Below are 15,440 nucleotides of genomic sequence, written 5' to 3'. Positions count from 1 at the left end.
GCCCCGGCTTCGCCCGTGGTTTACATGTTTACGTTTACTCTCGATAAGAACCATCCTCGAACTTCAAGGAATATTATAAAAAAAGAATAAACGAAATCGGTTTAGCCGTTCTCGAGTTTTGCGCTTGCCAACACATTTTGCGATTCCTTTTATTATATAGATAAAAGGTAAATTCATTGTACAATAAAATATATAAAATATAAAACCCAGCATCTATTTGAATATAAATATATTGAAGTTTTATAGCGGTAAACCCTGGATCGAGACATGATCAAGGAGAGGCTAGATTTAAATCTCAAGGCTTGAATAGAAATTTCATTTAAATCCCCAATAGATATCGAGAGCGATTTAAACTTTATAGAACTTAAATTACATTCATAACTATATAGGTTAGGTTTCCTTGAAATATATATAATAATCAGAACCACCACCAATTACTTATGTAGGTATGTTGCCAAATAATTTTTGACTTGACAACGTCTTATAATTCGATAGAACCGGCTGCACGCGCGAAAAAACATGACTCATGCGGCGTTACCTCGCTCTGAGACGTTCCATGTAAGGCTTGAAGTGCAAGCGAGAGCGCGGAACGAGCGACCAAGAATCACAATCGGACGTTGTCACGTTCAACTATCGTCAGTAAACCGACTTTACGACAACCCATTTTTTTATATTATGTGGTTACATAATATTACTATGTAAAATTAAATTGTTATATTGACATGATTTTAAAAGAGCAACTATGGAGTTTCTTGCCGGTTCTTCTCCATAGATACTGCTTTCCGAATCGGTGGGAAATGTTAAAAAATGTTATGACGATTCAAAGGAGCTTTTATGAGAAGTTTAATTGAATAAATAAATGATTTACTCTTTATTGTACAAAAGTCTTATTAAATAAAAGTACAACAAAACTATTCAAAATGTACAAATGGCGGCCTTATGGCTCAAAGCCATCTCTGTCAGGCAACCTTCAGGCAAAGGACAAATCAAAACTTATAGTAATTTTTAGTTTGAGTTTTTCCGAAAAGCAATGAGCACGAAGTTCTCTCTGCTCAGCTTTATACACATATTTAAAAAATCAATTAAAACACTATTAAAGATCTTTAGTTCCACCTTTAGTAAAACTTTTTCATAACTAAACTTCATCTATACCCTTGCAAACTTCGATATAATCCAAATTGAATACAATAAATTCTTATTCATAATATCAGTATGCCTTTATTTCCTTTTATCCAATTCTTTGATCTAGACGTATACAATATACATATATTACACGATAGATAAACATAATAAATAAGCGTGCAGACAAAATGTAAATCGAATATACATTTTCACGGATCACCGTCAATGTATTCCAACATACGAGCTAACAAAAATAAACAGTATATATTTTTAATCACGATGTAATCGACTAACGAAGATCGTCGATCAGGTGATTTATTTTGAAGCTCAACAGATCTAATAAAAATCGGTTAGAGCGAGCGTTGCGTGAACTCGAGGGTTCCGCATCAGTGAATACATGATTTTTCGCTCAGTGTGTTGCGGTGATTGTCTGATTAAAAAACCTAAATAAGATATAATCAAATGTGAAAATTCTATAATAATTGTGTTAAGGAAATTGGTTTGTAATTACGGACTTTGTTTCGTGTACAAAAAACAACATAGAACAAGAGCATAGAAATCGTATCAATGTAGTTTTCAACTATGTATATGTGTAAATTTTAAATAATTAAAGATCATTCGTAAACCTAAATAATTAGTGTGTTATAAATTGTTTAAGATAAAAAAAAAACCTACTATGGATGTAATAAGTCATGAAATTCATAAATTAAAAGGGAATGTAATTAGCATGAATAATATTTATAGGATTGAATAATTTTACAAAAGTACAAGTAATCAGATATCTGTTCATAATATTATTCTTCCATACAAATTACGATACGGTACCCCAAAATCAACTTTCCCATCGTGTTTACACGTTAACTGTAGCCATTAACGTCGGCTCGATAGCGAGTTCCAATATTAATTTGTTACGGCATTAAAAGTACATTACATTCATTTGGGAGATTTGAAGCAACAAATTCAGGCGATAAGGTGTTGATAACAACTGTATCGTGCGGGATAGAGGTGATAGCGCGGTTCTCTTGCGGTTACATTATGGGACATAATTATATGAATAAAACGGCAAAACCACTATAGATGAATAAAGATTTTGTATTTAATCGTAATTGTGGTAGCAAGTTCCGTGTGAAACTCAAAAAGTTTATTAATGTGAACTTTTACAAGAGCCGACTGAAAGCGATGTCTTGGTTTTGTCCAATTACCAATTAGCTACTAAAGTTATACTTTATAGTTATCGGTAAGGTAAAATTTAACTAATCTTATTAACTACTTTGGTAGCAATCATAAATAAACATAAAACCTTTTACTGAGTTTCCATCATTGGTTTATCAAAAAATATGCAAATTTTAATATAGAATATTACAAAATAATTATTACGTAAATAATATAATCATCACATTGCTTAATCTTAAAGAAATATGAAGATATTATTTTTTGTTATTTATCTAGTTTCTAAATCAGAACAACAAACATCACTTCTCTTATATTTGAAATATAAATAAAAATAGCAATCCATGTGATTTTGCGAAACTACACAACGTTTTGTTTCAGGCTATCTCTATATATCTGGCTTCACTATTTGAACATTCCGATATTGCGATCGATCTGACAATATTTTACTGTAACGAAACGAACATTTTATTTAACTCAACAATTCCACCTTTTTGTTATAAAACTTGAGAATAATTTTAAGAATCGGGAATAAAGACAATTAATTAAACGGTAAAACTGTTTATTGAAATGTTTAACAACCACATTTTAAAATTCATAAAATGGCTGAATATTTAAAATTTAATACTTTAAAATGATTAATTACAACATAGCCAAAGTTTAGTTCCTCAATACTTCAGAAATTTTGCGGTAATGTTAATGATGTTTGAAACTGTGAACTGTGAAGCGTAATATGTATATGTTACAGTCAAAACCCTGAACCACCAGTCAATATCCTTAACGTACTGAATAGATTTTCTATTCAGTACGTTGGTTAAAACCTATATTGACTGAATGTCTGCTCTTTAAATCAGTCAATAAGGTTATTGACTATGGGTGTCGGTCATTATAACCTTATTAACTGATTTTGTCAGATAAAATCAGTCAATAAGGATATTAACCGACGCCCTTAGTCAATAACCTTAATAACCGTCAATAAGGATATTGACTGGTTCAGGGTTTTGACTGTAGCATATATACTAGGAACCTAGTATTCTAAATTTCTAGTAGGTAGGTACTTGTAAAAAATCTCTATTTGTTCCAATAATCTGTTCGTCTTTAAAGAAAATCGATCAGCCAATTAACACTTACGCCCCTTACCAACACCCGAAACTTCCACCATCGCTTATTTTAAACACATACAAATAAAACTGATCATTCAAAAGCATCCAAACTCCAATAAAACGTAACACATCTCCGTACTCACGTTAAGCAACACACGAGGCGCGTTAAGTGTTATTTTTAACCGTCAAATCGCTCCAAACATTAATGTAAAACAAACAAAGATCAAACACGACGTAACGCGCCGTATTTATAATTAATGAAAAACAAACTGCTCTTCTACATTTCAGCCAGTCGATACTCGGCCTCGGATAAAATACACAACTCCTCTTTTTATTATTATAAACTAGCTGTGCCACGCGGTTTCACCCGCATTGCTCCGGTCCTGTTGGTCTGAGGCCGAGGGTGATGATATTATATAGCTTCCTCGATAAATGGGCTATCTTACACCGAAATAATTTTTCAAATCGGACCAGTAGTTCCTGAGATTAGCGCGTTCAATCAAACATACTCTTCAGCTTTATAATATTAGTATAGATAAAACCCATTCAGATTCTAGATTAGAACATCTTAAGATTGCAATAAATGTAATGTTTATTTTTTTCACCAGACCACTTAATCAAACGGAATTTATAGTCTGATTTAATATTAATTCAACTTATCTCGAATTGGATAGTTTTTGCCGACTGGCAGAGATAAAAAGTGAATTTACATTAATCATAACTTTCAAACGAATCTTACCTACGCAGCATTAAAAGATTTACTTCTTAATAATTCGACTTAAGATAATAGATTAAAGTTCTATGTCTTCATAAATCCTAAACTTGCTTATAGAATCTTATACCTATATAAAAATGAATCGCAAAATGTGTTGGTAAGCGCATAACTCGAGAACGGCTGAACCGATTTCGATAATTCTTTTTTTATTATATTCCTTGAAGTACGAGGATGGTTCTTATGTAGAGAAAACGTAAATATGTACCACGGGCAAAGCCGGCGCGGACCGCTAGTTCATAATAAAGTCCATAATAAAGCTTTTTCGATTTAATAATAAACTGGTAAATAGAACCAAAACTTACAAAGTACTAGGATTAAGACAAATATACTTAGAATGCAAGGTGAAATACACTTCTTACGTTCTAATCTTTTTAATTGTTTAATCCACTAAAGAATGCAATTAAAACATTTAATAGCGCTATAAACGCAAACTCTAACATTTATTCATTCAACTAGAATTTCCTTTGAAACGCTTTTGAATCGTCATAATACAGAAAGACATTATTTCCCACCGGTCCGGAAAACAAATACTAGTTTCTACAGAGAAGAGCTGGTAAAAAATCATATAAATGGGATAGAATTTTTCATTTTAAATAATAATAATGCACGAGAACTGCTGTTCTCAAGACAAAACACTCTATGGATTTTCATCTTCCATATTATTATTTGTTCATTGTTAACTAAACTCAAACAAGGAGTCTTCACTTCCCAAACCCCAAATTTCGTAACTTTGTTACAGGCCAATTTTAATGACCTATACGCTTTTTTCTTTAAAACCACAGTGTCTTTATAATATGGGACCATCAATTTCAAGGCCCCAATCTCTTTTTAGTTCGGGAACACCGTAGTAATTTATTTCCATATAATCCTACTACTTACCTACATCTAGAAAGCACTGCCGGTATATCGGAATTGGTGCCCCATGAGGTAGGTGTTGTGTGAGCTATTGGTGGCATAATCGTTCTTTTCTTTATGGTCCCAATGTCGCTTTAGTACGGGGCCATCAACATACCCAAACAGTCCTAAAATCCTGCTACTCTTTACCAACTAGTCCTGGCACTTACCTACATCCAGCCAGCAAGCACTGTCGGTACATTTCTACACTGGATTTGCCGGTAAACTGGTGCCCGGTGAGGTAAGTGTTATGGGAACTGTTGATGAAGTAGTGCGCTAAGGGCTGATCCATATCGTCGCAGAGGTCCAGTTTGTTGGGCGCTACTATTGGATTGTCTTCGGACATGAGGAATCTGGAAGAGATGTGGTGTTTTAATAGTGTTATAAGTGTAGATAGTATTTTTGAAAGAAATAAACATGTATAAGAGACAGCGCAGAATATATAAACCATTAATTATACATACAATTAATTAGAAGTTTGCATAAGCAATTTTGTCACAAGAATCCAGAATTAACCTAAAAATAACTGCCCCCTAGTCAAGTGGCTTTCTGTTAGCGTAGCGTTCAATAGAATAGACTACGAATGTATGAGATTGACGTAGGCTGTAGATAAACGTATCTACGACTAGGGGGACTGTTTCCAACATCTTATAAATAATAAATACATTCGTACAGATAACGATAAGAAACTTTACATTGCGAAGTTTTCCACTGTCATTAATAAAGGCGGCTTACTTATCCACGCCTAATTGTAAAATTCACTTAGGCATAAAATACGTTACCTCTGCAATTTACAAAGAAGTTAAATCGATACCTACTTATATATTAATAGTTTAAAATAAAGTCGCTTTCTCTGTCCCTATGTATGCTTAAATCCTTAAAGTTAAAACTACGCAGCGGATTTTGATGCGGTTTTATTTAATAGATAGAGTGATTCAAGAGGAAGGTTTAAATATATAATTTATTATGTTTTAGACAAAGCGGGCGAAGCCGCGGGCGGAAAGCTAGTATATTAATAAACAAACCCCGAACATTATAATAACGTATACATCATTTAAAAAACAAGCCAACCGTATGGCGGCTTATCCCAAACAAAAGGTTCATTAAATGAAGCTCTTTATCCCGTTTAATATGTTATCATACCACATCGACCTTTTACAATATTTCAGACAGCCCTTTAGTTATGCTTATTGCGGTATATGAAGCCCTTTTTATTATAATACTGGTACACAACAGAAAACAACAATTTATAAGATCCAAGGATTTCTTTTGAAATCATATGTGAGCAAAGGGAAACATTTTTATAGAGGATCGGGACAACGATATATCTCTTTAGTATACAACTCTTTAGCGATAATACAATGCAGGGAAATAAAAAATATCGATCTGAACATAACTGAACATCTATATAACAGTAAAATTATACATTTTTACAAATTTTTCTTCACTTGACCTTTTCAGAAAAGCTCTAAATTATAAACTTTACATACGTATGAATCGTTTAGAAAATAATTGGCAAAATGTTTATTCACGCACAGAACTATATAAGGGCAGTCCCAGGCGACAATAATATTATAATTTGTAAACGTTTAAAAGTTAAATGAAATAAAGCAAAACTGTGAGTTTATTTATTTATAACTAGCTTTCCGCCCGCGGCTTCACCCGCTTTGTCTAAAAAATAATAAATTATATGATAAAACCTTCCTCTTGAATCACTCTATATGTATTAAAAAAAACCGCATCAAAATGAAGTGATGATTTATAGTAGGTATTCTAATGATGTCTGATTTCATAGACATACTGTATATAACTGGTATTGTTTGATAAATTTCATACCCATCAAAATTTACATATCATAATTCTAACATGAATTATTAAATGAGTTTGAACTTATACTGAAAATTGAAATTAAGTTGTATTTTAATTTATTAATAAGTTCGTGCCATCGCATGTATTAAGAGATTTTCCAATATAATTGTTTGCGTAAATAATTATCATAATTATTCGAGACGTCTTAGCTTGTAAATGATACGATTTTCAATCTCGTTTTAATTTTAATTAATTAGTCCACGTTGATATTAAAGAGACGTAATATAATGATACAATATGATTATTTTGGAAAAGGTATAATTGTGGGGACGTAACTTGAGAAGTTGATGGCTACAGTTTTTTTTTTTTTTTGAGGGAAATTTGCGCATGAAGTTTGAGTACATTTTTACTTGCGCAAGCTTTATATCCCACTTCGCTAAAAAGTTGTCACGTTACGTGGCAGCAACTATACTTTTCATTGGATATGGTTTAACGAAATGATTGCTAAAAAGTGTTTTATTCTATTAAAAAGGTCGTGAGTAAATCAAAACTAGACTGAAATATCACAACCACTTTTGCTGACCCTACCCACATACATACCTCAAAAACCCATCAAACGTGAGTTGCGACCGTTGCTGATGGTACTTATTGTGCTCGTATATCCGTATGAGATCGTTCGCCCGCTGCAGGTCCGCGTACGGGTGTAATATCTCATTGAGACGGGGGTCCCTTTGGACCACGTTAAGGAACTCCACCAGTTGCGTCGCGGAGAGGTAGGGTTTGCCGTTTGTGCTGTTGAGTGGATACTGTATTAATCGTCATCACTAAAATCATCATCATCATCTAGTCTTATTTATTAGGCTATTGCATGGCTTCTATCGCGGGCCTTGAGCGCGGAGACCGAATCCAAAAATTGCGTAACGAAAAAACCTCACGCTCCCCACTCCGACGGGCGCGGAGGTGTGGCTTGAAGGCATAGCATGCAATAGCTTTACCGCGGCAGTCCCCGAGTGCCACACGTCTTTTTTTATTTAATAAACACCATCATCCACACACGCATTTGTTCCTACTATGTCTACTATCACTATCACTGGCCCTGTGACATTTTTAAGACCACCATTTTGTATGGTTTGTGGCTACAAGTTTTTCTAGGTTTACTAAGTGGCCCAAATTCACTTTCTTTTAATCCAATCAACTAGATTCTAGAATATTCTGATAACAAAGGCATAAATTACAGCTAGGTTATTTAATTTGTTTTCAGTTCTATATTCTATAATTTTCCATAGCAATAACAAATTACTTACAGCCCATTAAATATATTCAACACCTCAGTCCTCTGCGTGAGGCTCTTGTAGAAGCCGAAGAAGTCCTCAAACTGGAACTTGGACTGGCAGATGGTGTCGTTCTTACCGGTCGGTAGACCAGACTCACTGAGCGCCTTCTCTATCCTCTTTTTGTCTTCTTTGCTCTGCGCGAAGAGTCGTACGATACTGGGAACAACGGAAATAATTGTTAAAATATCTACAATATATTATTGTATAGGCAATGCGTCAATTGCCCCTACCGTAAAATAAAAGATATGAGAAGATAATGATAATAATCTGGAATTGTTGGTGGAGGAATGCTTAGTGTCATTAGTCAATATACCTACAGAGAATTAATTTGTTCTAGCTCCTATACACATTTGGTTAATCTACCAACACTATGAAACTTTTCTTTTATAGTAACCATAAATTTTGCCTCACCTAAATCAAGCTGAAACATATTCTATCTCCATTATTACTGCTATTAACCTTAGAAGTCTTTATAATCGCTTCAGTGATTTCGATAATTATACGAGCAAACTGTAATAAAAATAAAGTGATACATTAAAGAAAACATCGGTCTATTTTAAGAGCTCGTTTATAAGACGATACAAATACAATAAAATTTCAAACGTTTTGGTAGGCGTCGTTAATTTTGTATCTTTACTTTGTTTGTTATTCTTTCCTTTCTCCCACACCTTCATCATTATCGACTATCAAACTACTTTATTGTAGACGCAATTTAAAAGTAAACCATTAGTAAAACAAACAACGCACCAATCATTGATGGTTCGCAAAAAAGATCAATCAAACAAAATATCTTCGTAACTATATTAAACATGAAACATTTAAACCTTCCTCCGTAAAATAAACAACTTAACTCAAGTCGTCTGTTGCTTTAACTATATTTGTCAATCTTCGAGACAAATACCAACAAAGCGAGCTAGCTACATTTTCTAACCCTAACTAACCCTAACTAACACATTGTACGAATATCAAAATCCTATTAATATAGACGCAACAAAAAGTCCTAAACAATACCGACAACTAAAGGTTGTTACAGTTAAAAAAACGATACTAAGCATACCGAATAATAAATGAAAGAATATTAAAGTCCCCAGCACATTTCAAAGACAAACCTTTTAGAGTCAAGTCAGAACGAAGATAAACACCTAAGGAAATATTTATTTGCGTTATTCCATTTCTCCGTTACTGTTACATTGAATAAATACATCTTTAATAGCCCTTCGCTGAAATTTTCCAATATGCAAGTATGAACGTTAGGATATTTGTAAAATTCTCATCTTTTTAGTGAGCTTCAGAGAGACTCGCAAATCGAATCCGAAGCTTACAAAGAGAGCAATTTAAATACTGGTACGTGGTTTTAAAATGCAATTTCTTCCGCACGTACTTTTTAAGCTATATGTTATGCTAATGTGTGCTCGTTTTACGTTAACTGTACTAATCATTGTGGAAATCCTTTGGATATTAAAATATAAGGTTCCTTTTCAGCTTATAGCTCGCTTCAAAGCCCATTATTTATGCCGAGAACATTTGTATTTTAATTAGAAATAAGAAATATAAAGGAAAAATCTGAAAGCGCTTTTAAACGTGACGGTTCCTACTTTGTTTGAAAGGAATAACAACTAAAGCCGCGAATAAATACAGGAACATTTAGAATTAACCCGCATACCTCCACAACATTTTTTGCATTGTGTCTTTTAATTTGGGTTCTGTCATTATATAATGTAGGTACTTTATCATGAAACAAAAGGTGTAAGTATTATTTATTCATATTCTTATGTGCGATATTAAAAAAAACGTATAGATATTAACCAATCGAGTTAAAAAACCAATAGTGTATAGCAACTCCTTTGAGCTAGAACAAAATAGAACATGCAGACCATGGACGAAGTCATTAGTGACAAAAAAATGCATTGGACATTCAGCAAGCGGTTAGGCAAATCAAGATTCGTATTTGCATCCCAATACAACCTTAATCGCTGTTTATCCCAACGGCGACGGAGCGGGTAATGTTTACAAAATGGCGACGCCACTGAAATACTCAGCGAATAAATACATTTCAAAAACCCTGGCTGCGTTTAATTAAATGTTTGACTTGAATAACACGGAATAATGCGCAACCAACGTAGTCCTATTATTTGTTCTGTGTAAAAACGTTTTCGTAAATGAATCTGATGGAATTCTTAAACTTTGTGATTGTCTTAACTTCCTTTCTCTGAACCCTTCTTCTACGCTATACACAAAGGTACTCAATACGCATTCCCATGGTACAAAACGTGTTTCTCTTCTTCTTCTTAATATATTAATTTTAAGGCATTAAAATATATCAAACACAGCGGCGCGATTTCATCTGCGAGAAACTTCTTACATTTTAAACAGCGAGCGAAAAGAGGAATCCCGATTCCCAAATTCCTGACCGAATTGAAACCAGTGAACCAGAAATCTAACCATCTTTACCGAAAGTAGTTGAAAATCCTCTCAAACGCCATTGTACTGTATCGATTGCCGATTCCTTGCATAGTACCGAGGCATAGAAAAGCATATTAGCGATCAAAACAATCCATTCTCCTTTATATGGCAATCTGCAGGAGGTATTAGCTCAGCGGGGCGGCACTTTATCTTGTTATATTGGAATACGCAAGACGTAGAGGGCTATGAAAATGCCAATATATAGGCAGCATATAAGAATTCGCAATGCTCTCACCTATATATGACAGTCATTTGTGTTAAATATGAACTTTTTACAGATAAAAGAATTCCTGTTGAAAAGTTTAGACATTGTTATATATGAAAAGTTCCCTGACCATTTTCCAACTTCTAACAATAGAGAATAGGTACGAGTTTCAGAAATTGAGACCAGCTTTAACTTACTCGACAGGAAATTTCTTCTCTTTCGCGGTATTATGTAGAAATTTTTATTCTAAAAAAGCAATATTCAAAAGCACTACATGTTACAATTTCTAAAATATATTTTTCTATATAAACTATTTTAAGATACACTTGGAAAGGGATTTTTGTGGATCACTTTACACAACCCTGTTCAGTGAAATTGTAACATTTTAAGGGTACTTGGTGAGAACTTAAAGGTTACCTTATACCCATTCGATTAACATACACCTTCCGCGAAATATGACACGACTTTTTTCATCTCGGGCCATTAACTTTAACACTTTTAGTATTTTTATCGAGTTCGTCATTTGAGAAAAAAAATTGTTATTTGATATCTTTAGGCTGTAATTCAACACGTTAGCCAAGTGTGTGCATACCTATATTTGATAAGAGTTCTCATAAATTGTATGATAATACATAAATCAGATGATATTAATTAGATGATTATCTAAAAAATTAGAGCAAGCTAAGCTTAACTGTTTTAAGTGAACAACATGCAGAAAAAATAAATATCAATACTTTTACATCCTTCGACATATTAGCGGCACCACCTTACAATTAGTTCTTTATTACTTTCAACAGGATTTGTATAATCTACTAGCGGTCCGCCCCGGCTTCGCCCGTGGTACATGTTTACGTTTTCTCTACATAAGAACCATCCTCGTACTTCAAGGAATATAATAAAAAAAGAATTATCGAAATCGGTTCAGCCGTTCTCGAGTTATGCGCTTACCAACACATTTTGCGATTCATTTTTATATATAAAAAAAGAAGATACATCTCCATATATCTGCTGTGGAATCTAATTGGCAATGAGGCATTACAGCGCGACAGACGCGACGGTATTTAATTGTAAATTGCTTGTTGCTTCCCACTGCTAACTAACTTGGCTTGCAATTTGAATTTCACTCAAGCCGCCACCTTCTGTTTGCTTGACACGTTTATTAGACGAGACCGACATTTTTTGTATATTGCAAACTAAAGTAGATTTACTAAGTATGTTTTGAACAATTTATGAATTTATGGGCTTTGTGGTATGTACCACTGTTGGTTAACGCGTATGTAGAATAGAGAAATTCTGGATTAGATCTCGACAAGCTCGAAAATTTTGTATATTGCAAACTATAGTACATTAACTTATTAAGTTATTTGTATAATTTATGGTTGTGATGGTATTTTGATAACGTAACGTTACGTAACGTACGTGGCGTAAACGTAGAGATGTTCTGGATTCAATCTCGGTAAGAGAATGTGAGTCTAACAGGATACAAGATGCTGATCATTTATATTACCGTAAAACAGTTGAAATAGATTTGTATCCTAATTAAAATACCGATTTATGAAATAAGTTAATTTCTATACAGTACCATATACTCAGTACTCACTTTATTTACATTCTTCTTTCTCTAAACTTTATTATCTTCGAAAAACATCATATCAACATAAATCTCCACACATCATTATCCAAACTCATAACATGTAACCGACACTTTCGCCCTATAAAAATTTCATATGAACCTTATAATAATTTCATCACTCGAAATACTCAGCCATAAACAAACTAACGATAAAATTTTATGAAAGCCATTACCAAGACTTGATTAAAGAATACAGATTAATTTATAAAACTCAGACAGCACGTAAATATGTACTCGTTAAATTTTATGTGGTTACACCGACTGTATTTTACATGTTTTTAATTCAGTTCTCATTAATTATACTAATATATATTAATACTATTTGATAAACATACAGTATTCATTACACATTTATTTTGCCGGAGTAAAATAATAAATATATTAAAATTTAATGAACGCACCGTTTTAAATAATAAATTACCTATTTTTCGTGTATGAAATTTGAAACATAATTTCACATATATAATGCGTTAATTTGAATAGGTATTCATTATAAAACTGGCTATATTAATTAAAATAATCCACATACAAAAACCTTAAACCTCGTTTATAAAACACCTATGCCACAATACTCATTTTGAAGACATCTATGAGATACTTAAACGTAGTTTAAAAACGTACATATGTAAGAGATATTTAAACGTAGTTTAGTAAAATACAAGTAGATATGTATGAGCATAGAACGAATGTGGAATAATTGTGCGGCGACCCAAAAGGAGCATCAATTGAATTGCGAGAAGGGCTCGTTCTCAGAGTTCCTGCTAAAGTATATGTTGCAACAATATATAGTATTAGTTTTAGATTTAAACATGTGTCCAATATTAGTGTTACAATTAGACTTCATAGTGTCAAATAGGTATTAATTTGAACCATAACATCCTAATATTATAATTTATTAAACTTTTTAACTTTACTTGAAATTGACAAAATAAAATGCATCTCGTGGACAAGCATTAAACAAAAGTAAATTAAATTAACTACAATAAACTTAATAACAGTCAACTCTGCTAGAAATATTTAAGTTTTATTGCTACGAACGTATATAACTTAATTAACTATATAACTTAATTAACTTGAACTACGAATAAGTGTTTTCTTATTTGAATTAATGAATTGATTATTGAATTAATTATTTATATAAATAAATAATTAATTCATTCGTCTACTAACTTTTTGAATACACAATTTAAAACCAACGGCTACAATCTCCACCGTTTTCTTTTAAAAATACTATTATACCATTGTATTGAAAAAACTATACAGCATTTCTATATTATATATCTCATTAGAAAACGGTGTCAACGCTTTCTCCACAAAATCCAGCATCTCAGGATGTTCTAAAGATGCAGACTACAATGAGATCGTACACGACTACACAAAGGCCCCGCTGCGCTCGAGAAAAACTATAAAGTAGTGTCTAGACGGTAATGCAAGCATGGCATGCGTTGACGTGAATTGTCATGCTGCATGAGAGACCACAAAAATCAAATCATGCATTTTACAAAGTTCGCATTCAACCTCAGTATACGATATTAAATGAAATGAAATTCTTTTATTGCAATGTAAATAATCACATGTAAAGCAAACATGAGTACATTTAAAATTAGCAAAGGGGGCCTTCTCGCTACGTAGCGATGGTATAGCGCATGAAATATTCTAAGCTTTTGCATGACATGCACATACTTGAATGTGAATCAGCTACCAGCACGTAGTTTGCATGTCATTCATTTCCATCATCGACCTACACGATCATTCATGCATGACACCACGCGAATTTCATGCTGCATCACCGTCTAGACTCTAGAGACTACATTACAATTGCATTCAGCACTTGCACTATGTGAGATCTCGTTAACGAATGACGCGGTAATTTTTATTCCGCCTTATTTATCCTGGGAATACGGAGCGAATGCTTTAAACGTGTAGCAATTTATCAAAACTGTAAAACCGTGTGTGATTTCAGCGGGTTGTTTATATTTAAACTGAGAAAAGTTGTTCAATAACGCAGCTCTCTTGACCAATTTATCTTTTATTTAAAGCACTTGGATTTTCAAAGTTTCGAAGTTACTTTCGGATAAGGGCTACTACCAAACTTAGCTCGATTAAGGGCTCAAAGAAGTTTCTTCAGAACCATACTTTTACTTATTAGGTATTTCATATATTTTATTTAATGGCTTTATAACGTAGTCCCATTTTAAACGTTTTTAAATCGGCCTTAAGTAAATCGCGGAGCTTTGTGTAAAACTTTTTATTTGAGTTGTCCGATCCACAAGATCTGGTAAACCTCGGAGTATATAAATGAAGCGAGGATTTAGCAGTTTATAAAGTACCGGTTTTATTTATTTATAGAACTAGCTTTCCGCCCGCGTCTTCGCCCGCTTTGTCTAAAACTTAAACCTTCCTCTTGAATCACTCTATCTATTAAAAAAAAACCGCATCAAAATCCGTTGCGTATTTTTAAAGATTTAATCATACATAGGGACAGAGAAAGCGACTTTGTTTTATACTATGTAGTGATAGTGATTATAAAACGAATAAAACTATTAACCGAAGGATAAAAAATCCAGTCTATTTTAGCCCCATTCATGACCTCGTTAATATACTTAAATATAGTAAACAAAGGACATAGCCTTTTATACACCGAGTGGCCTATAAGTGGCATTTACGTTAATAGCAAGAAACATCCCTTACTTTCAAACGGTTTCTAATCAATAACCAGGAAACCTCTTACGGTGAACTGAATTTCCAACCGACGTAACGATTTGTCGAGAGCATGCTCTTTTAAGGCTGTTACAAACCGCAAACGTAAAATATAACCCTTTATCTTGTAGCAATTCTGATTCAAAACATAAAGTTCTTAACGACTGATTTAGTCTAATTGAACTAATTGGAAAAAAGACAAAGATCGCCGTATTTACCTTTACCAAATTAG

At 33.2% G+C, this 15,440-nt stretch overlaps 1 protein-coding gene across 1 annotated transcript in view; it reads right to left on the bottom strand.

Annotated features, from left to right (window-relative positions):
• Plc21C (Phospholipase C at 21C) overlaps positions 1-15,440 on the bottom strand; it is a 91,047-nt gene that overhangs the window by 19,561 nt on the left and 56,046 nt on the right. The window contains exons 5-7 of the mRNA XM_090120348.1: positions 8,178-8,363; positions 7,474-7,665; positions 5,235-5,417 (exon numbers count right to left, since the gene is read on the bottom strand). Of these exons, the coding sequence (XP_089976474.1) occupies positions 5,235-5,417; positions 7,474-7,665; positions 8,178-8,363 (561 nt within the window). The remainder of the gene's footprint in view (positions 1-5,234; positions 5,418-7,473; positions 7,666-8,177; positions 8,364-15,440) is intronic.

Source organism: Colias eurytheme, chromosome 4, assembly GCF_061535395.1.
Source record: "Colias eurytheme isolate Ceu_HAF_F1 chromosome 4, ilColEury1 Martin Lab GWU primary, whole genome shotgun sequence".
NCBI classification, from domain to species: domain Eukaryota; kingdom Metazoa; phylum Arthropoda; class Insecta; order Lepidoptera; family Pieridae; genus Colias; species Colias eurytheme.
Note: the sequence above shows the minus strand (reverse complement) of the source record. Positions and strands in the feature narration are given on the sequence as shown.